Genomic DNA, 22,460 nt, shown 5'->3' on the forward strand with positions numbered 1-22,460 from the left:
TCTTCCTGCAGAATTCTTCCCTCTTGCAACCTGACATAACAAAACCAATTGCACTCATCATACACAACACATACCTAGACCGTGGTGCCCTTTCACCACATCTAGCATCTGGCGTCCCTGTACACAAACAGGTATTCAAGCACTGGTAGGAACCACCAGACCTCGTCGTCTTCATAACGATGGGGAGGTCTTGTATGAGCCTGAGCAGGCGTAGCTCGGCATCGGCTCCGCCTGCAGCTTCGAACTCGCCGCCGTTCCCAAAGCAGCAGCTTCTTGTTCTCGGTATGTGATCTGCCGGGCCCCGAGGTGGGGGGTTGCCTTCATAATGAGACATGTCCATGAGACTCGAGGGGCTTGGTCATCTGTTAACAACGACTTGCCATCCATGTAGCATTATGCAGGATATGCGAGCCAATCGCTTTCATGGGAATATTCCCCTATATCTACTCCATGGTCCAGGATTTCAAAATAACTGAGGACGAGAGCACCATTGCCATGTACGCCGGCATGGTCACCTCTGCATTCACCTTTGCTGAGTTTTCGACGGGCGTTTTATGGGGACGCCTGAGCGACAAGGTCGGGAGAAAGCCCATTCTACTCATGGGGCTGGTTGGAACGGCGATCAGCGTGCTTCTTTTTGGGTTTTCACCAAATCTTTATGTTGCACTCTTCGCCAGGGCTCTGGGCGGGTTTCTCAACGGGTATGGAATCTCCTCCCTGGTGTCGATGGAGGTGGGGTATCTCCCCGCGGTTGAGCAAATGATCTGACATTGTTTTACAGCAACATTGGCGTCTTGCAAACGACGGTTGCGGAGTTGGTAAAGTGCAAGGAGCATCAGCGTAAGTCCTCTACTATTTTCACAGCAGGCGCCCAGTTTTTGCTCGTATTTACTAACATGACGACAGCCCGCGCTTATACTATCATGCCTACGGTATGGTGCTTAGGGTAAGCTGCGAAAGCCCCATCCATCGTGGTTTGGCCAAGTGAAGCTGTAGCTAAATCATGACGAAATTCCAGGTCTATAATCGGCCCGGCCATTGGCGGCGCGTTGGCTAAGCCTTGCAGCACGTACCCCAACGTGTTCAAGCCAGGCACGATCTGGGAAACGTTCCCTTATCTGTTGCCCAATCTCTTCAGCGCTGGAGCAGTCTTCATTGGGGTTATGATCGGTATCCTCTTCTTGGACGAGACTCACGCCGAGAAGAAGAAGGAGCGAGACCGGGGCCGAGAGCTCGGAAAAGCATTGGTTGCCAGGCTCCAGTGGCTTTGGACGTCACGAAAAACGAGCACCCCCATTGATATCAAAGGGGAGGAGCAGCCGCTACTCTCACGTTTGGACGATGAACCACTCCCTGGCTATCAAACGCAGGAGAGCTCGCCGCAGCTATCCTCTCAGAAGCCTTCTGATTCACTGGATGAATTGGACTTGTCGGCTGCAACAATTACTGTCGATGACGGAGAGCAGGTCGAGGCGGCCAAGAAGAACAAGACCTTCACTAAGCCCGTCATTCTCAATATTGTCGCATATGGAATTTTGGCCTTGTAAGTTGCATCTACGGTGATGCCATTGTTGGTATAATCCCAATGCGACGTGGGCTGACTTGACTGACTCCTGCTCGATAAGCCACACCATGACCTACGACCAGCTCCTCCCCATCTTTTTGAGCACTTCTCCCCAACACAGACCCGTGTCGTTACCCTTCAAGTTTTCCGACGGATTCGGCTACGACACTGCGACTGTTGGTGTCATCATCGGACTGCAGGGCATATACGCTATCCTCTCGAACCTGGTCATCGTTCCCTTTGTGCTCAGTCACGTTGGGTCTCTGCGCCTATTCAGGCTAACTTCGCTCTCGTACTTTGCGCTGTACTTGGTCACACCGTATCTGGTGCTCCTCCCGGACCACCTTCGCATGTACGGAATTTACGCAGCCCTGGTGTGGAAGTGCACATTCTCGACAATCGCATACCCGAGCAATGCGATTCTTCTGGCGAACTCAGCTCCGAGTTTGCTCGCTTTGGGCAGCATAAATGGCGTCGCAGCATCCACAGCGAGCCTATGTCGTGGGTTCGGCCCGACGATATCTGGTCTGCTGTACGCAGCGGGTCTCAAGATGGGCTACTCTGGCCTGCCATGGTGGTGCAGTGGACTGATGACCATCGTGGGGGCCTTTGTAAGCCTTCAGATAACCGACCCTGCAGACAGGACAGACGAGAAGCAGGAAGACATCGAAACAGCACCAGACGCCAGTTGATTACAACTATTTATCCGAAAAGCACCCAATGAGACACAGCCTCTCTCCCCAGCTCAAATTTTAATTCAGTTTTGATGCTTTTTTTTCATAATCTTGTTATTAAAATCTTGAACATCTTTTTTTTTTTTGGTTTGGTTTGGTTTGGACAATGCAATACCCCCCCATGTTTCTCAACTTTTACTACTATGGCTGGCCGGAGCTATGTCTTTCTCACCATGTCCTCATTTTGTCATTTTCAGCATATCAACGGTGTTTTCAGCGGAAAGCAATCTGTTTTATTTTTACGAGGCCTCGCTTGGCTTCCTGGGGCAAACTTAAAACCTCTCATCTGGCAGGGCGCATGAATTGGCAAGGGCTACATGGCATCAGCCACCGGATCTTGATTTTCAGCGTCGATTGTTTTTTTTTTTTTTATCTTTATATTTCTTCCCCATTTGGTTTACTGTTTCGTCTTCCTATTGCATCCCTCTTCTTCTCTGGACATGACAAATTTCTTTTAGTACAATCTGGCCCGGGAGGCCCAACAAAAGCAACAAGGACGCAAATGGGATGGCTGGTTGGATGGATACCCTGGGTTTCTCGATCAATATTTGCTTTTTTGGTGTCCTTTTGGTATGGTGCATAGGTACTTGTTTGTTACTTAACTGTTGTTTCTCTTTCGAAGCGTTCAATGCCAGCTTGATGACACCTCCCATAATCATGCCAAGCTCTGCTGCTATTGGTCACTCAACGCGTGATTTGCTTTTTCGCCCCCGATACCTGGCGCTAAAATTTTGGGGACATCGTCGTTTTTTTTTTGTTTTTTTTTGCTTGCATATTTGCCGATTCAAATACAGGGGAAGAGGCTTGATGTGACACTCTGTTGGACAGCATCATTCGTGTTTTTTTGCAAAAGGGTCGTCGTCTGTCTCCCCCAAAACCTATACTGATAATTGATCCACGGCATGGGGCTTGAAAACCGTTCTTACCTAACGTACCCAAGATAGCTAGGTACCTACCTAGGTAGGTATCTAAGATTCGATGAAGTACGGTATGGTACGCAGGTCGGCATCTACGAATGAGGTGGTTGCTAACATCCGGAACGGATTACGATTGGCCACTTGCGCTTTCTGGCAGCCGATTGTACAAGGTAAATCCCTGGCGTCGCGATTGTCTTTTTAGGCAAGAGTCATCCACAGACAACTGACCTTTTACGTCCGTAGCACATCAAACACCGCCACATACACAGCTACGTTGATTGCAAGAGGGCAACTGTCGAATGATGGAACCCAAACGGCAGCCCCTACCTATGACCTGCATTGACATGGAAGTCAAAGTGTGAAATCCAGAAATGATGGGGAGCAAGCAAAAGAAAGGAAAGGAAGGGTGCATACCCAAGGCACCTTTCCTTTCTACCGCGTAGCGCAACGTAAAGTATGGCACCTGCCTATCTATGAGGTAGGGGTTTGTTGAGGTCAATCTGGGGGCTGCGTTTTTTTTTTCTTTTTCTTTTCTTTCTTTCGTTCCATGCTGGCACATAACTGGCTGGCTTGCTGCAAGTACCCGGCCCGCTGCATTTATTCCCCTCTCCCACCTCCCAAGAGTACACAAGCATCATATTTATGCTCAAAGCAACCCGATCCCCATACTCTGTCCTGCCTGCCAGCACAACGGGCAGGGCTGGCGGCGTCGCTTGCAAACGCTCAAGTGGAGGCCCTCTAATCTTTTTATCTTTTTTTTTTTATTTCTTGCTTATTTTGTTTGTGTTTTCATTTTATTTTTGGTCCTGTCTGTCATCCTTTTCTCTCTTCCTCACTTTGGGTAACACAGCATTGCATCCTTCTTCCTGCCTAATCGATTGGATGCAACACTCATTCCCTGAGTCTGCAACGGAACATGGGGCCCGAAACGTAGACGCACAAAGAACTTGGCTTGGTTAGGGTAGCATCCTTGCACACGAGAGAAGGAAGAGGCTTTTCGAAGCGGGCGTCGCCTCTCCACCTTTCTTCTCGATTTTCTGTCTATTCGATCGCTTGTCGTCAACCTCTTGTTTAATCCTTGTTTTCTTCTCCCCTTTTCGCAATCGCTTATGGGCGAGGCAGATATTCTAAGTTTTAAATCTTCACCCCGGGCGCCATAATCTCTACGTATCCGTCGTATCGGAGACCAAGGCATCTATCCAACTTTCAGGGCTCAAAATCAGACAGAAACTTGACGTGGTCTTTATCGGGTCAAGTGGATGCCCACACACCGATTCATACATACCCAGGTGGATAGAGGTAGACATCAACAAAGGGGTTACTCCCAATCGATCGAGGCTTGAGGTTTTCTTGGTCTTGGTCTTGGTCTTTACCGGGCGGGAGGACAGCACGAGACGTCCACATACCCTACTGCTATTGCAGCTCGAAAGAAATATCCTACCTGACAGAGGGACAAGCTCCATGCTGAAACGTCTACAATTTACACCAGGACCCTTATAACAAGCCCTTGGTGGTTCATCCTCAACTTCATTAAGGTGGTTGTGGTGGTATTTCATTTTATCTCCCGGTCTTGATGACGGAGGGGCTAGCAACCCGGGCTGGGCCTTCACTACTACTCGTCGGCCTCAGTTTTGATCCCATCATTGCTGCCCTCTCTGTCCACCCGGGGCAGAACAGACATCATGTCAACGTCACCTCGCAGCCACCCTCAGCAACGGCCATACTACAAGCAAGAACAGCACCACGACTACCAATACCGGCATCCACCATCGTCGCCTCACCATCATCATCGAGCTAAGCGCCCGAGACCGTTGTCCCCGGGCCCAGAGACGCAAGACACGCCGCCGCCGTCCGCCTCAGCCTCGGCCAGTGTACCCTCACCCGTCAGCGAGGACGCTCAAGGTGCCAGCAGCATCAATGGGTCTATTACCACCATACCCGGCCAAAGCAGCAATTTCCGCAACGTTAGCGCATGCTCGAGATGCCGCGCGCGCAAGAATCGCTGTGACCAGAGGTTACCTAACTGTACGGGCTGCGAGAAGGCCGGCGTGGATTGCATTGGCTATGATCCCATAACTAAGCGGGAGGTCCCACGAAGGTTAGTTACGTCATCCTTAATGCCTTATACCTCGGTGCCCCCGGTTGAGCCTATCACGGTGCATCGGTTTCAACGCTGTCTTGTATATTATTCTATTGTTTGCTGTCATGGACAAGCATCATCGTGTACCTGCCACAGGCTACTTCAACTCTTATTGTCGGATTATGAAATTGCGATCCACATTGACAACGTGAATGCGCGTGCAGTTATATCTTCTTTCTCGAGAATCGCGTCCTATCACTAGAGACTTTGTTAGAATCCAAAGGAATCCCGTTCCCCAAGGCCGATAAGCTCAGGCTGTATAGTGGCGCAGCCGATAGGCCAACTCCATCGACACAACCGCTAAATCAGGGTGTACAAACCGATGCTTTGCCAGCAGCCCTTGACCAACGTCACAAAGCAGGAGGTTCATGCTGTCATACGAGCTGCCAAGTCCAACGCCATGTAAAAGGTCCAGCATCCCCCTCAACAGCGGAACCAGCAACGTCAAATTACCGTTTTCATGGCGCCATATCTGCGACAAACCCACCTGAGACTGCGCAACTGGCGCCATCTCACTGGCGCGAGTTCTCAGAGCGGGATGAACGAGCTGAATTTTCCAGATCTGTCGCCAAGAGGGATCGCGATGGCGGCGGATCCATGAGAGAGTCTTTCTTTGGGTTGCATACCAATTCGCTACGCCATCCGGTGCGCCAGGCCGAGTTCCCAGGAAAAGAAGTAGGCCTTCGTTTGGTCGAGCTTTACTTTCAACATGCTAACCCCCAGATTCCCATCCTACATCGTGCCGAATTCATGGAAATTTTTCATCAAGCATACACTGCTGAAGGATCTGTGCGGGACCGCGAGCTGTGCTTGCTGCACATGGTTTTTGCGATTGGCAGCGCCCAGAGCCTGGGAGACTCGGCCGACCCGGACGATGGCGAAAAGCAGTACCAGCCTGAAGAGTACTATGCCAGCGCCAAGGAGCATTTCCTGACATGTTCAAGGATCACAGGCATACGTGCGGGGAACGAAACCGAGCGGCATTTGACGGCCCTTGAATACCTTCAAATACATCTGCTGAAAGCCAGTTTTGCTCTTCTAAGGCCTGTATCCCCAGGACTGTGGTACATCACTGGCGAGGCGATGAGGTTGGCAGTCGATCTCGGGCTACATTTTGAGCAGGGCAACGAGCCTCAATTCAGGGTCGATAACGCTAGAAGACAAGGCGATAGAGAGGCCGACCGGGATAGGGGAACACGAGAGTACATGCGTGACCGGCGGCGCAGGCTCTGGTGGTGTGCATATTCTCTTGATCGGCTTATAAGCATTTGCGTCGGGCGGCCATTGGGGGTTAGCGATCAGGTCATCACTACCCCGTTCCCGTCTCTGGCGGATGACAGATTCATTACTCCACAAGGAATCATAATACCGCCGTCGGGCGAAACGGCCGGGCCGAGCTACAAGTTTGTCGCTCAACATTACTTCCGGCTGCGGTTGTTGCAGTCGGAAATAGTGCAAGCGCTACAGATACAGCAAGCTCAAGCGGCCTGCCAGCAGCGCATGGACACCAAGATGGCCTCCCCATTCCCGGCCCAGTTCGCTTCGTTTCGTGATTGGAGAAGAGACATTGAAAAGCGTCTCGCTGACTGGAGGGATAGTGCACCCACAAAGGAGCAAACCGGAGTCGACTTTTCCACCGAGTTCCTTGAGGTTAACTACTGGCAGGTCATCATCTTTCTCCTCAGACAGAGCCTACCTATACCCAACGACTTCCGTAAAGAGTACCATATCTTCAAAGAGTTCAACAGCCCAAGCATACACAATGTTGAGCTTCGAGAAGATCAAGAGGCCGTATACGTCAAGGTTGCAGAAGCCGGGGCCAAGATTTTGAAACTATACAACCGTCTAAACCAGCGAGGAGTCGTGAACTATACTTATCTGGCCACGCACTACGTCTACATGTCAGGAATCTACTACCTCTATGCAATCTGGCACTCGGCTCAGGTCAGGAGCAATACTGTGAGTGTCGCCCCGCGAGGAAATTGTCAAATATCTATTCGAAATAAAAGGGAACGCATGAGGCTAACATCCTTGCGCACCTGTCTCCAGTTGCTCGATGAGATAAACGATACGATTGCAAGAGGGCACACTGTTTTCACTGCTCTCATCCCCAAATGTCCCCCCGCCGAACGATGCAGAGACGCATTTGATCGAATGGCAAAAGCAACCGTCAAGAGGGCCATGATGCAGGGTGGTTTTGCACCAGCCCTCGTGCGGCAGGCGGAGAATGAACGACAACATCGCTTTCTACCAGAGGCTACTAGTCCAGCACATAGCCCACATGCACTTAAAAACGAGGAACGATGGTCGACACGAACCTACAGCCCAACAAACCTCCATCGGATCGGGGATGCAAGCAGTAACACACCTTACAGCCGCTCCCATTATCAAGAGGGCAGCTACATCGCCACACTACCGTCGCCTCCAGGACACGCTTTGCGGCTACCACAGCCACGTTCGATGCATTGCGACGGCTTGATGAAGCTCGAGAACGAGGCATTTGGGCCTTCCATGCAACAATCAAGCAGTCTCGACGGAAGCCTGGGCTCAATACGCCCGCACGACTCTCAAGGAGCCGGCGAGGACGTCAAAGCAGTCGCGACGGCTGCAGACGCTATGGTGTCGACATTTTTCTCCCAGCAACAGACGCGGAGACACTCAGCTTCATCTCCCACCGGGGCGCCGAATCTACCGCCCCCACCCACGCATCTATTGAGACCGCACTCTGGATTGCCCAACGGAATGGAAGTGTTGATTGCTACGCCACAGATCCAGCTTCAGCCACAACACCATCATCGCCACCATCACCACCTTCCTCCAACGCCCAACAGTTATCAGCCGGGAATGATGAACTGTGAGGAGCCGCAGGGAATGGACTTCATGCAGAGCCTTATGGCAGTGGCACCCCCCGGTAGCGATCCCTTCATGGATCTCCAGATGAACTTTGGCTTTGGTGCCGGCTGGGGAGGCCAGTATCAAGACTTTAGCGATGGATCACAGGTAGACCTTCTTGGAGGTTTCTGGGCCGATAGACAGCAGGGTGGTTTTGCCGGTGGTGGGGGACTTTAAGGCGTTTATCCAGCTTTTTTCTTTTTCTTTTTCTTTTTCTTTTTCTTTTTTGTATTCGTTCTGATCTACTTTCCCTCTTTTTTTTTCTTGGATATGCTGGCTATTGTTGTTTTTCATATACCCTTTGTGCGTGCCGGTGGATCTATTTGTCATGTTATGCTGTATTTTTGCGATTCTGGCTTAGGTCTCCATACGGCCGCTGGCTCATCGAAGCTACTGACGTACATAGCAGACGAAGAGGCGTCGACTCTGAACGCTTTTGAAATGAAGGCATCTTCACTCATGATGATTTAGTCTCAATCTATTAGCCCATGAAATATGGTTTGGTCGAACTAGCCTAGGCTCCCCAATATCTTTAGGCTGTTCGCCTGTGAAATTGGTACTTGGGGATAGGTAACAGAAAACTAACTCGGTCTTGAAGGAATACTCAATGAACCACCTAAAATTTTGATCTCTTCCCAGCAAGCAGAGTCATGAAAGAAACAAAGAAAAGAATTTATAACCCTCTGGATAAAATGAAAATCGACAGCTCGTCAATGGAAGAGAAAGAACTGTCAAAACATTATAATATCGTAGACCACCAAGCCAAACACTGATATAATCTCATGATACTATCCTTTTGGTACGCATATCAACCGGTTGACTTGTCCCAAATGCCTTTGAGCTGCCTTAGCTTAATTCTTACACTCGACGTCGCACTTGGTATCGCCATTGTCGTCCATTCCATTGCCGACATTCTCGGTGAAGCGAACAGATTTGGACTTGCCGGACGCGCGCTGAAACGAGTTGTTGAACTCTGCGAGTAGGTTTCCTTTCATGTATCTCATGCCATAGTTGGCATCCATTCCCCCGCCAATAGGTACGTTCTCAAGGCGAGATTCTGGGCCATGCATTTCAGCATCTTCCTCTGGGATATTATCAAGATGGGCGCTTGCATTGGCCATCGACCCAATGACATTTTTCCGGGCCTTCTCCACAGCCCTCTCCTTTGCAGACTCGTCCACCTCAGGTAGCAGGGCCGTGTCCATGGTCTCGATATCGGCGGCCGCGCTAGACGGACCAGCATTTCTCTCCGATACTTGGATGCATGGCTTAGCACGGGCAAAGGCTGACCCGCCTGGCCTTAGTGCCTTGACCTTTGCTTGCTTCCGGACAAGCAAGGCTGATTTAAATCTCTGGGAAAAATAAACGGCTGCCCGAGCCCAGCTGCATACCACGATGGCCGGGAAGCAGAGCATGCACAGGAGAATGTCATATGGTTGCATCATATCCTCTTGCGAACAGATGACCCAGCGGGTCGTCAAGACCAAGCCGCTGCCCGCGCTGCGCTTGCATGAAGCACTAAAAAGATGTCAGTGCTACCCAAAGAGCTAGCAGAACTTGCTCTACATCATTAAAAGCATAGTGTAGACAAGTGTAGACACGAATCGTCAGAGAAAAAGGTTCACATACCAGAATCTTCCGCAGACTGCATCGGCCGAGCAGCAGCAGCTTTCACCCAAGCCTGCGGGGCTGTCAGTCGTTGGAATAGACGCATCAAGCTTGTCGAGTAGCGGGGCATCAACTCCGAGGTTCCCATGATGGATACAATTGGACGCAGTCCGCTTTGCATTGGTGTAAGCAGTCGATCCGCTGCCGCTCCCTCGAAGTTCCTCGGACGTGATGGATTCGAGATACTGATTGCGCGTACCGTTATCATCGTACATCTTCCATCCGTCCTGCATTCTGTCGCCGTCGCCGATGCCATTATGAAGATCGGCACTATCAAGCCCACTGGTCAAAGCAGTAGCGGGTTTATCAAATGGATAATCAGAGCTTTCGCTTGGCATGTTCTGGGCCTGATCATCCAGGTTGATGTAGATAGGCTTCAGTTGCAAGGTTGTGGCAACCTTGAAGTGTAGCGTATTGAAGATCCTGGGCATGAATACTAGGTCCAGCTTGTGCTGCATGAGCACAAAGACCTTGTTGGACTTGGAATCAAAGCCTGGCAGTAGCCCATCGATAGTCAGTCTCGCATTCTCCAAAGAACTGGCTCCCAAGAAACAGACGCACCGGAACCCTCTGTCTTCCAGACTGTCTGAGGGAAAACGGCCCTCCTAACTCCGAAAAGAAGCTTGAGGGCTTCCCGGGAACTGAGATTGCCGGTCAGCGGGAGAGTGCAGCCCCGCAAGTCGGCAGGAGGTATATGAAAAAGCGGATGTGTGTAGGAGCAGTCTGGAGCATAGCTGCGGTCGATCATGATAGCCTGGGCATATGGTTGCAATCGGAGGAGCACCTCGAGAAAGTAGGCGCCCGCCCGCTCTACGAGGCGAGATGAAGTTTTGTCAGATTTGAAGCTTGACATGAGGGTTTATGGACTTAAATCGACAGGAAAAGGGGAGCAATGCCGCAAAGAGCAATACGTAGTGGAAAGCTGGCTATAAAGAAAAGACATGAGACTTACCAGGAGAATCAAATCCTACCATCTTGGCTTTCGAATCCGATAATGAAGGCGGCATTGCTTGTTGCCGTTGATGGATTGGCAAAGATAGTGAACGGCGATATTCCAACCAAGACTCGGAATACCACCTAAAAGTCGGTTTTTCGCGGACAAGCGGGATCTTAGATGCAAGTATAAGCCACAGGAATTCGAACCACTGACCTCAACGGTTTGGTTGATAAAAGGTGAAGTTTTGGTAGATGGTGAATTCTCAAATTTTTGTTTCGTGCGTACCTAGTGTGCTGGGCACTGGAAAACAAACCCGCCTGGATCTGGGCCAGCAGCCTTTTGAAAGATTCCCTGTGTGGGATGCCGTCTCAAGTATGCTCCTGCCGTTTTGCCCGGGAGGAATGTAGTTTTTTGAGGGGCAAGAGCCCAGTTGCGGCCACTTCCGACTTGTACACACTTTCTCTTTTGACTGAGACTCTGCACACCTGCTTCAACTTGATACAATGGAATTCGGTATCTGCACCCGAGATGACATGGGCGGAGGATTCCCACCGAGCCAAAAGAAAAACAAAAAAAAAAAAAAAAGTGCCAATGTATAACTTAGGAAGATAGGTGAATAGGAGGTATGTATGTAATGATATAATGATAGGATATCACATAAAATGTCAGGTACATCACTTGACTTGGGTACTCTGATACCCCCGAACCCCTGGACTAGGAAGCCCCTTTAACTCCAGGCGGATCAGGGGTAGACAGACAAAACAGAAATCCTATCTCTGAAGTGTAGCCAACAATGCCAATCTTGGAAACGAGACCAAAGAATATAGAAAAGCTGAGAAAAGAAGGATACAGTCGTAAAAAAAAAATAAAAATAAAAAATAAAAACTGCATGCGCTATCCTCCAATGCCAATGCTTTCCAGACCTAATCGGCTTCCTCAGGTCACCGGTCAGCCCAGCCTTAAGCGCTAATTGCTCTTGATACCAACATCCGAGAGAAAGTAGCGGTATCCAAGAAAGACGAAAAAAAAAAAGACACATTCAAATATACAACTTGTTCAGTAGCCCAAGAAACCAAGAAGAAAACTAATGAAAAAGAAGAAACCAAGCCCATCAACTGCTCAACAAAATACAACTACCTCCTCCTCGATTCGCTGTACCTCCTCTCTTCGTACGCGCTCGATCCTCGCCTACTCCGATGCCTCCTCTGCCCCGGCGACCTCGACCTCTCCTCGATAACGACAACTTCATCCTCGCTGCTCTCATCGTCGCTATGAACAATTCTCGGCCCGGGCACAGGCACGCCATAAGTGGGACCGCCCGTCGGCGGCCGACTCCCCGAGATCCTGCGCGAGGTGGACGACTCCACGACGACGCGCTCGACGTGGGGCCTGCCACGTGGACCCAGGTCCGAGGTCTCGTCCACAACGACTGGGACCACGCGCGCCGGCCGCGAGGTCGACGTGGTGCGTACCTCGATCCTGCTGCCGCGCCGGCGGCTGTGGTGTCGCGACGAGTGGCGGTGGTGCGAGTGGCCGCGAGTCTTCCTTGTCACGACCGACGACGTCCCTCCGTACGAACTCGTCGTCTCCGCAATGGCCGGGTTGCCGAGGTTGATGCACGTGTAGATAATCCAGAGGATGAGCAGGAACCCAGCCAATGACCCCAGCGTGATTCCCACCACAGTGCCGGGGTCTGGACCAGTGACGGTATATCCACCCGGGACGGTCTGGACCGGCACCGTCTGCACCGATTGTGGGTTTTGTTGTCGAGCGAGGATGCGGCTGGGTGAGTTCTCGATCGCTTGTGAGCGAGTAAATGTTTTGGATGCTGCGTCGGCTACATAACGGGCGGCGCCGCCGAGCGACTGCACTGCTCGGGTGCGAACCGATTCGGCGACTGTTGATATTAGAGGAGCCATGGTGACAGGATGGCTGCGAAATGGGCACGGTCGCACCGGCCGGCCGTGCGATGGATCGAATGAAGGTCGAGAACTGATGGGATGAACTAGTTCCTTTGAGGTTATTTCCCTGATTCGTATTTGGGACGAACACCTTTGGCAAGCTGACAAAAGAAACAACAAAAAAACAAAGACAGAATGGCGTCCAAAAGCCGACCAACTTTCGTTCGTCTGTGTTCGAATTCGCGCCAAGAATTTTGTCGCAATCCAACGCTTTTGTTAATCCCTCTTCTTGAGTTGTGTTGCGCCTTATCGAGGGCTTGACCCCAGCGAGGTAAGCTACGTAGGTTGCTGTGTGCTTCTGCGCGCGCCCTAAAGACGGTTCGAAAGACGGCGGCGATGGCCACAGCCACTAATGTACGATGGACGACGGCTTGTCATGCCAAGGCAATGATTTTTTTTTTTTTTTTCTTCCGAAGAAAAAAAAATTGGAGCTTGAATCGATTCGAGCACAATGAGCGGATTGGAGACAAAGCTTGTGCAGGAAAACACATGTATCAAGTACACACTCTGTCTCACTGTCACTCCATTTCGAGATTTGGGATTGGGAACTTTGCAGCGGGGTGGACCTCGACCGTTACCAGTTCTGGTTGCCACGGTGCCCAGGAGCGAGCCACAAGACAAGGGAGGGAGTTCGGACCTCGAGCCAAGGGGGTGTTCTCTGGCCGCCCCACACTTTGGTCTGGCACGCAACCAATCAGCCATGGATCCAGTAAATTTTAGGTTTCTATTGTATGCGGTCAACAAGTCTATACGACGCGGCTACTACCCACTTGGGCCGAACGAACCCTACGAAGTAGGATACTGTACGGAGCGGAATGTCTCGCATTGCATTGCATCTGTGCGCACCAAAAGACGTTTGTCTAGTTAACGACGAGACACGGGTCGTTCATTAATTAACCTGGAAAGTCATCAGATGCTCGCTGAGCAGACATTCTCCTCCAAATTCATCCCGCCCAAAGTTAGGTAGGTACTTTATCTAGTCTAATGTAGCACCCATATAAATACACGTCCGGCCCATACTCGTCCCGCCATCAATGATAGTAGTTGTAAGTAGGATATATAATAACAATAGGTTGCCCCGATGACAAAACATCTGTGTTGCTTTTTTATGTGCCTCCTCCGTTGTGATGCCGCCAGAACCAACAACGATGGTCCTCCATTGGTATCATTTTCCTGGTGTTATCCAAAACCGCGGATGCTCCTGATACCGCTGGGTTTCTTATCCTTTTTGTCCTGGTCGTCCTTCTTTTTATCCTTCCTTTCTTTCCGAATCGTATTTTGAACACCGCCTACATTCTATGTCAGCACTGGCACCAAGACGCAATGAGATTATGGTCAAAAAGAGAGCAGGACTACAAACCTCTTGGGTAAATTCGTTCGGCTTGAGGGCTGGTGCTGCTTGCTCCCACCTCAGCCTTGGACGGAGTGTCAGGTCGGTGCACGATGGTGCCTGTAGATGTCCCCGACCCAAAACTCCCCAACCGGCTGAGATCGTTTGAATCCGGGTCCGGACTCGCCTTCTGCGTTCGTGCGCGCTGGCTTAACGAAGGCCCGACTATGGCTGATACTTGGGCGTCTGCCTCGGCAGATCCAGAGAATTCTTGCCTTTTATGCACTCTCTCGCTCAATGTCTTCTCTAGAAGTTGCGATTGCAGTTTCGTGTGCCGTCGGAGCAATTCGTTGTACTGCTTCTGTACCTCGACCTGCTTTGCCCGACTGGCTGCAATTGCGCCCTCAAACATTGCCTTCAACTCTTCGCTGCCTTTGCCTCCGCTTCTCTTCAGCGCCTCGGCTAGCTTGGCGTTGAGGACCACAATCTGAGACTGGAACTGATCCCTGGTGACCTGCAGTTCGTTATCTAGCGACGTCACCTTCATTTCCAGAATGCCGGCCCTGTGCTCTGCCTCTGCCGCAGCATTCAGCCTTGCCTCCGTCTCCATCTGTTTTGCTTGGTAATCTCTCTCGGACGCCAACAAACGATCGAGTTCAGCGCGAAGCCTGGTCATCTCTGCCATGTTGATCTCAAGCGACTGCATTGCCTGGGCTGCGTTCAGTTCCTTGACCTCAGCCTCGCCCACCATAGCTCTCAGCTTTTCACACTCCTCTTTTGCCGAGTTCAATTCGCGCTGAAGTGACTCAATTTCCGAGAGTTTGGCCTTCATATCGGTCTTCAGATTTCTGAGCTTGGTTGATAATTCGGCTTCCCACTTGTGTGCGAGAACTCGGCTTTTCTCCGAGTCCTTCTTGACTTGCAACTCGACACGTTTTGCCTCATCCAGACGGTGCTTCAGATTGCGATTGTTCATGATGAGGTTTTGGGTTTCCGCCTCGGTTGCCGCTTCTTTCATATGCATCCTTCGCAGCTCGCCTATGTGTGCCATGTGCTGGTGCTTCATATAACGTTCGAAATGAAGATCGTTCCTCAGTACCATTATCTGGCGCTGAAGAATAGCTACCTCGTTGCCACCAGCGGGCAGAGGAGAGCGAAGAGAATGTTGCGAGGCAAGCGCCGAGACCATTGGCCGCTCTGAGATGGATTCCTGATGGCTAAGTGATAGGGAAGGCACACTGTCATTGGCAAGAGACTGGCCTATGCTTGATTTGATCTTGTTTGACCGTATCAAGTCTTGGAGATGGGACTGCGACGGTGATGATAACAGCAATGGTGGCAATGTCGGACTGTCAACACTCGCCCTGTTGTCGAACGACTCTCGAAATGAAGGATGGCTTGACTGCGAGCTCTGCCTGACTGAAGAGTGCGCTCGGTCTCCGGCAGGCGAGTCCATGGAGGTCGAGTTGTTTTGCCGCCACGAAGCGCTGTGTGAGCCCTGGGTTGGTGAGAGTACTCCAGAAGCGCTCAACTGGGCGAGTCCATAGCCACCCTTCTCCGCATCATCATGGAGGTTGCTCGAAGCTCCCCCAAGTGGCACGGGTGCATTGTGATCCATCTCTGCTGTGCTCGAGACACAAAGTGCCATACACTCGGCTACTACCACAGCCGGTTCACTTTTCAACCACCGACCAAAGTCCGTTTTCTCTGTCTCGACGGTCAAAGTGTAGAAATTAGGATGCAAGAGATGGACCTGCCTGAACCTCTCGGACCGATATCTCATCTCAGATGGTTGAACGTCGATGTCATTTGGGTTAGTTGCATTGACATGTCGAAGCCATCGCTGTGGCTTTCGGATGTATTCGGTAAAGTTGATGGGATAAAGCCCGTAGAGAATCGTAAAGTAGTTCAGGAGCTGAGGAATATCAGTACCCTCCATCTCTGGCGAGAATGGCAGGACTTCCCACGCCTCGTCGTCTTCTTCCGACTCAAAGTTGGGCTGTGGCTCGGCAGCATCATGGGATCGTTCCCTATCCCAAAAGAGCAATCTCGCGTATATGTTGAACAGAGTTGGCAAGTGTGGAACGAGAGAGCTGGGGAAGTTCGGGAGTAGCATGGTAAGAGCTGTCAAGGTCAGGCTGATGGCTGTTGTTGATTTGTCCCTTTGCAAAGAAGTAAACATCTTCTTGAGCAGCGAGGCCTCGGCTGCTAGGTGCAGGTGTGGTGGTTGACTTTGTATAAACTCGCAAAGTATGGTACTTGCCCGTGTTCGGAACTCCGCCTTGGTGAAAAATGGTTCGACAATTTCCATGAAGAGCTGATGCGATGTCTATCAGCAACTTTGCCCACCAGCTGTCATCAAGCCAGAGTTGGTCAAAAGCTAGATTAGAATGTATACCTTTGGCGATTTCTTTCCCCAACCTAGCATCATGTCTCGTATCCTGTTCTCCTTGAACCTGGTTGCAGGGTCCGCGCTCTGCCACAATACATGCGAATATTGCATCCAGCGCTCAAGGCAGCGCCCCATGATATTTGCTGTGCCGTCGCGGTCTTCTCCGCTAGACTTCATGACGCTCTCATAGTTGGCGTAAACCTCTCTCGTAAGAGCCTTGTTCTGCCATATGTGATCGAGAACGTCATCGACAAGCACATCAAACCAGTGGGCGGCGCGAGGCGAAGTCCATAACTTCGGGCGTATGGATCTTAGGATGGCTATGAATGGTGCGATCCGTGAAGCTTGTCCGTGGACGAGCTTTTGGTAGAGCTGGAGGAGCTCCTCCTGTAGCCGTTCGTCGGCCGCATCATCCTGCCTGTCGTGCTTCGTCCGGTAGGCCTCGATCACATGAGTGATATCGTCTGGGAGAGGAAACGCCGGAGATGGACCAGAGAGATAAGTCGTGAGAGCCTTGGTAAGCTCTTTGGTTGACCTGAGGACAAGTTAGGCCAGTCAGCGTTTTGCTCAGTGCAAGGATTTCGGCCGGTCATCGGTTCCGCTTAACCGATGCTGCGCGACCGACGCCGTTGCTAGCCTGCCCGACAGATCACGAAGGTCGACTTTCCACTTACGCTGTGGTGGCCATTGCATCTGATGTTACAGAGACTTAGGTTCGGGGAGCGCCCCGCCGCGAGCTGATTTATTGCCTGAGTCGCCGTTCGAGCCAGAGAACGGGCGGATCATGTCACCGGCAGTAAAATTCCCCACACAGTGACTGCGGGACTGGTAGTAAGACGAGACGGTAGGTTTCATGAGTCTGGTAATGTAAGGTTGAACGCTCATCTGCCGTAATCAGATCTCGTTCAAAAGAGATTAGTCGCCTACATAATCGCACACAGGTCACACTACCCAGCACCGAGTCGGAGCTTGAATTTACTTCCGCGCGTTTATTCCAAGGTGCACGAGACTCGAATTTCGCGGCACAGCACTGACAGCGGCAGGTTACACTGTGACGATTCAATTGGTACTGTGGTGATCAGGCAAGGATGAGCTCATTGGCCGGCCAAACAGGGTTGCTGCTGCCGTGGCGGACCCCCCTCAGGCGTGCCTTGTTCTGTCCCGCCCTACCCCGCGTTCTTTGTGGAGCTTCAATGCTCCTCCCGTGCAGCGACCCGCCACATCGCCTCGACCCACTAGCACTAGGTACGATATGATCAGGAGACTGAGAGCTTTGTTCGATGGGTGCAGGGATGTATGTATGCGTGAAGCTGTGCCGATGGGGTGATTTATGGCAAGATATGTTTGATAGCTACTAGTAATTGAAGCACTGCTGGGATTTTTCATCTTTTGTACGAGCCGTTCCACAACGGTTCAAGCCACTTCTTGAGCTCCGATGACAAGTTGCAAAACCAACCATCATTGGGCAGAAAGAAGTGCGGGCAGCTAGCATTGAGTTTGAAAGACGTGTCCGATGTCGTTGTAGATCCATCCCCGCCCAGGGACCTGGCGTCAGAGCTTGATGTGGTCATACTACCAGCTGAGATGTGGGGTAAGTACATGTAAGGCAGGTACTGGGAAGGGCAGTCATAGGTACAGAGGAATGCGCTATGCACAACACAACTGAGCGTCTCTGCTAGGTACCGTACTTGTCCAAGGCAGGCAAAGTAGGCTGATTATCCGAGCTGCTCCAGGTAGCTCCGTCGATTGTTAAAAAGCTGTTCAATCCCTCTCTTCTGCCGCAGATTTGTTCCGAACCCCCGTTCCTTCCATCTCTAACCAAGCTTCTCCTTCAACAACCAGACCATAACGCCCAACACGCGCATTTGATAATCTCAGCCATTCCTCACTACTTCTCAGATCCACGTCCCTGGGAACTCAACTGCATTGCATTAATCACTTAGCCTTAAGATTCATAATCACATCACCACCCACTATGGCACACAAGACTTCTGCAGTGGCGGGCGAGGAGCCTGTCGACGTGCTCTTCGCCCTCCATGACAAGTTCGACCTCATGGACATGGCTGGTCCTCTTGAGACGCTCAAATGGGCACTTCATGACAAGAACGACCCTAGTATGTACCTACCCTTTTTCGTCCGGCAAGCCAGATCAATCCCTAGGTCTAGTTGGGAGCCTCAATGGAGCTCGGGAAGCTGACAAGGACCCCCGCACCTGTCGATAGACTCACAAGCTTTCGAGATCACCATTGCTGCGGCGGAACCCAAGGTCCTCTCCAGCCAAGGCGTCATTATCGGCTCCCAAATCTCGTGGAAAGAGGCTCATGAGCGCCTTTCTGACTTCGACATCCTCGTCATCGTCGGCGGGAATTCGGATGCCATAATCAAGGCCAAAGCTGAACCACTTGACCTCATTACCAAGTTTTCTGAGATTCAGAAGGAGGATCCTACCCGGGAGCGCACTATCATGTCGGTCTGTACCGGTTCCCTCTTCCTCGCCCAGCAGGGCATCCTTGCCGGTCTGTCGGCTACTACCCACCCAGACTACATGACAGCCTTTGAGAACCTTTGCAGCCACGCCGCTGTGAGGAACGTGGCCGAGCGCACCGACGTTATTGAGGACGCTCGTTATGTCGTCAACAACCTTCGTTTCGACATTGGTGACGAGGACGAGAACCCATATGTCCACAGCAAGTCCGACGGCCGTCGCCCTTCCAATGCCCGGTATGTTCAATGCACACTCTAACTCTGGCCTGAAGCTAGAAAACACCGTAAAATGCTAACGTTCCATGATTGCAACTGTCTAGCAAAGGAAGCATGTCATTCAAGAGTGCCAACTCGCGTAGAGAGTCTATTACAAGGCGTGCAGCAATGCGCCTGGGTGGTCTTCGTGTCATCACGTGCGGGGGAGTCAGTGCTGGCGTTGATGGTGCTTTGTATCTCATCAGCGCAATGGTGTCAGACGAGGCCGCCGACGAAGCTGCCAGGGTGATGCAGTGGACCTGGACAAAGGGACTTGTCATTGACGGTCTGGATGTCTAGGCAGTCTCGAGGGGTGTGAAAAATGGCCCTGTTGCCGAAGAAAGACGGCTGGACTGGCCATGATAGCTGAAAGGTTTTTGCCAAGGACTGTTAGTGGACCTGAAGGACATTTCCCCGAGAGACGCAAAGAATAAAGAAAAAAAAATGATTGAAATCAAAACCTGGACGCCCTCGTATGATCCAGTTTGAACAACTCAGAAAGTGAGGATCTGGCCTACTCGCGTACTCCCCAAGTCACGAGAACTGGCGTGTTGAAGCAGGTTCCCTATAGAATCTTGAGGGTCGCAACTAATCCGTTATGTGAGCTAGGTTAGTCTATTTTTTCTCTTCGCCAAAGTAGCTCAAAGCAAAGCAAAGAGTTCCTCCATGTTCATCGTAACAAACAAAACCAATTGCAGCCTCTTGCGAGCCGTATCAGACGATTCAGGGAGTGGGGTTATTGAATGCCATCACGTGACAGGATACCATTCCCGACCAAGACGGATTACCCACTTTGGTTGCTAATTGGATTTGGTGCTGCACGTCCCCAGTCAAGGTACTTCCAGGTGAGAGCATCTGAATTTTATGTGGGCCGAATGCGAATTGAGTGAACATTCGTTCGTGACGGCTGGGACGAAAGAAGTTATCTTCCAAAACTTGTTGCGGCGCTTGTGAATACGCTGCCCCAGCCAGAAATCTTGCGCCAGCGACTGCCTATCTAATTTAGGTGCTTTGGCTATTCTTTTTTAACTCTTCTCTGGCTGCAACATCAAAGCTCAACTCAACGCCATATATCAGATCTCGTCGCAGAATGGCGACGGCAGCGGCCAAGATGGCCACCCAGGCCGGGCCTACCTTCAGGATAGGCGGCAAGCAGGTATTCCTGTAAGTCTTTTCCAGCACTCTTTTCTCTGGTCCGAAACCCCTCGGCGGACTGACGAAACATGGTCTTACGTGGTGTAGCCCGACAGCCCTTGTCACCTACTTGCCATCGCAGAGAGACCCAAATTTTGCAAGATTTCAAGTTCCCATGACTTTCAACAAGCTCGACCTGAGGGACTATCTTTACCACTGCTACAATGTCGAAGTCCGATCGGTCAGGTCCTTCATCCAGCAATCACCGATCAAGTCTTCGGACGGCGTTATAAACGGCAGACCCAAGCAGTCCAAGAAGATGCGGCCCCAGTCGAAGAAGTTCATGATCGTTGAGCTGGTCAAGCCGTTCATGCCCCCTTCCACGCCGCAGGATCTTTCGCCTTGGGAACTCGAAAACCAAGATCTAAGGCAGACCGAGATCGAGACTACCGAAGACTATGCCAAGGCCTTGCAAAAGAAACCCGGTGTCAGCCCGCTCCGGTTGCCGGTTACTTCGTCGAGGATTCTGCAAGCTCAGCAGGCGCAGGCGCTGCGGAAGGGCGGCATCGATTGGGAGAACAATGTGAAGCTCGATGACAGATGGCGCGAGGTTGAGATTGGGTGGGAGGCGGCGCAAGAGAAGGAAAAGGAACAATAGAAGGGCCGGCCATCTTTATGCTATGTATAACTAAATCCTTGACAAGCTCTGCGGCTTGACACTGTACTATTATCTCTCTTTCTACAATGGAAAAGGGAGGCATGGTGTGCGAACTTTCGGATACATCTCTTGTGTACAGAATCTAAACATTCACTGGTACATGCGAACCAGCTGTGACCTGATAGGACTTGTCGCAACTACTCGCTTTGGCAACCCGTTGGGAGGCTGTCACTGCCTACCATGACCCAATTGCTACGCTCTTGGAAATGCAGCACATCGTCTCCCCAAGCCCACCAGCCGGCCGTGAGATTTCTTGCAAAGATCTCGAGCCCACGAGGGCGCGGTGGCAACATAGGGCTCACCAAGTCGCGGATGTTGGGCTTGCGAGAGTGTGTATCCGGCACGGACACTATCACGCGCCTGCGCCAGGATGGTGGGAACGCCCTCTTGAAACCCTTCCGCTGCGCAATCAACAACGGCTCCCACGGCTTACGATGAGCGGAATCAATAGGCAGTATCGGTTGTGCGGAGGTGGTGATTTTGAGCCACACCCACTCCCCTACCAATTCTAACCCCCACTCGCTGAGTATGCCATCTCTCGGCGAGGTCAGCAAGTCTGAAAACGCCGGCTTGTTAGTCACCCAAATGGCAACCAGGCCATCTCGAGCGAGCAGGGATGGGATCGGCACATCGGACAACAGGGCGCGGATCTCATCAGTCGTGGCGGCCACCTTGTAGCCCTTCCTCTTGCGTTTGGCAGACCGGTTTGGCCATGGGGGATCCAAGACGATCACGTCAAAATCTGGAACGCTTTGCAAAACCAACTCTTTGGTTTCCTGAATCGTACCGAGGACATAACGAGAGTCGGGAGGGAAGTAGTAGCTCCGTTCCGGGCCAAGGTCCTGGTTGGAAGAGCATCCCTCTGCAGTGGTTGAGCAGCTCACAAGGCCACACGTATGAGGGTAACTGGAATCATCCATAGCTTTACCACCATCTGCGATTATGCATTGGCGCGACAACTGCCGGGACAACAAGTATGGTCCCGAGTAGTTAGTCCCGAGCTCCTCCAGTGCTCGAGTTACAGAAGCCTGAATCATCAGTTGAGCTACCTGGGCGGCAGCTGGGAGTGGCGAGGGGTCGTTCTTAGGTTCCGGAGTTGCAAAGGGAGTCTCCGGGGGTGTGCTGGAGATTAGCCGTCTCGTCCGTGAAGTTCCACCAGGACATGAGTTTGTAGTCAGACTCGGACTTTCGGACAGCGTGACATCTGCGAGATGCTGAGCCTCTTCAATAGACCTTGGCAGATCCAACAAAACCACCGTCCCGTCGGTGCTTTCGAACAAAATTGCTGCTGACATTTTATGGCGCCCATGTGACCTGAACTCATTTTCGAGGAG

The 22,460-nt window shown here is 51.4% G+C and overlaps 8 protein-coding genes across 8 annotated transcripts; 4 read left to right on the forward strand and 4 right to left on the reverse strand.

Moving 5' to 3' along the window:
- Nucleotides 1–179: 179 nt before the first annotated feature.
- Nucleotides 180–2,256, forward strand: PpBr36_01003 (uncharacterized protein; the record flags this gene model as incomplete). Its single annotated transcript, XM_029888192.1, has 6 exons — nt 180–282; nt 392–701; nt 782–840; nt 907–946; nt 1,019–1,543; nt 1,626–2,256. 6 exons carry the CDS (start codon nt 180–182, stop codon nt 2,254–2,256), a joined length of 1,668 nt encoding a protein of 555 aa, XP_029751730.1.
- A 2,641-nt stretch (nt 2,257–4,897) lies between these two features.
- On the forward strand, nt 4,898–8,424 carry PpBr36_01004 (uncharacterized protein; the record flags this gene model as incomplete). Its single annotated transcript, XM_029888193.1, has 3 exons — nt 4,898–5,313; nt 5,520–7,314; nt 7,405–8,424. 3 exons carry the CDS (start codon nt 4,898–4,900, stop codon nt 8,422–8,424), a joined length of 3,231 nt encoding a protein of 1,076 aa, XP_029751733.1.
- A 674-nt stretch (nt 8,425–9,098) lies between these two features.
- On the reverse strand, nt 9,099–10,922 carry PpBr36_01005 (uncharacterized protein; the record flags this gene model as incomplete). The annotated part of the gene is made up of 4 exons (XM_029888194.1): nt 9,099–9,765; nt 9,877–10,408; nt 10,477–10,725; nt 10,868–10,922. 4 exons carry the CDS (start codon nt 10,920–10,922, stop codon nt 9,099–9,101), a joined length of 1,503 nt encoding a protein of 500 aa, XP_029751732.1.
- A 1,063-nt stretch (nt 10,923–11,985) lies between these two features.
- Nucleotides 11,986–12,771, reverse strand: PpBr36_01006 (uncharacterized protein; the record flags this gene model as incomplete). Its single annotated transcript, XM_029888195.1, has 1 exon — nt 11,986–12,771. The coding sequence occupies one exon, from the start codon at nt 12,769–12,771 to the stop codon at nt 11,986–11,988; it is 786 nt and encodes a 261-aa protein (XP_029751735.1).
- A 1,221-nt stretch (nt 12,772–13,992) lies between these two features.
- Nucleotides 13,993–17,223, reverse strand: PpBr36_01007 (uncharacterized protein; the record flags this gene model as incomplete). Its single annotated transcript, XM_029888196.1, has 4 exons — nt 13,993–14,102; nt 14,174–16,460; nt 16,542–17,070; nt 17,210–17,223. 4 exons carry the CDS (start codon nt 17,221–17,223, stop codon nt 13,993–13,995), a joined length of 2,940 nt encoding a protein of 979 aa, XP_029751734.1.
- Nucleotides 17,224–18,510: 1,287 nt separating this feature from the next.
- Nucleotides 18,511–19,574, forward strand: PpBr36_01008 (uncharacterized protein; the record flags this gene model as incomplete). Its single annotated transcript, XM_029888197.1, has 3 exons — nt 18,511–18,649; nt 18,758–19,256; nt 19,340–19,574. The coding sequence occupies 3 exons, from the start codon at nt 18,511–18,513 to the stop codon at nt 19,572–19,574; spliced, it is 873 nt and encodes a 290-aa protein (XP_029751727.1).
- Nucleotides 19,575–20,364: 790 nt separating this feature from the next.
- PpBr36_01009 (uncharacterized protein) lies at nt 20,365–21,066 on the forward strand (the record flags this gene model as incomplete). The annotated part of the gene is made up of 2 exons (XM_029888198.1): nt 20,365–20,438; nt 20,517–21,066. The coding sequence occupies 2 exons, from the start codon at nt 20,365–20,367 to the stop codon at nt 21,064–21,066; spliced, it is 624 nt and encodes a 207-aa protein (XP_029751726.1).
- Nucleotides 21,067–21,263: 197 nt separating this feature from the next.
- On the reverse strand, nt 21,264–22,421 carry PpBr36_01010 (uncharacterized protein; the record flags this gene model as incomplete). Its single annotated transcript, XM_029888199.1, has 1 exon — nt 21,264–22,421. The coding sequence occupies one exon, from the start codon at nt 22,419–22,421 to the stop codon at nt 21,264–21,266; it is 1,158 nt and encodes a 385-aa protein (XP_029750626.1).
- Nucleotides 22,422–22,460: the final 39 nt, after the last annotated feature.

The sequence above is a fragment of the Pyricularia pennisetigena genome, chromosome 2 (assembly GCF_004337985.1).
Source record: "Pyricularia pennisetigena strain Br36 chromosome 2, whole genome shotgun sequence".
In the NCBI taxonomy this organism is placed as follows: Eukaryota; Fungi; Ascomycota; class Sordariomycetes; order Magnaporthales; family Pyriculariaceae; genus Pyricularia; species Pyricularia pennisetigena.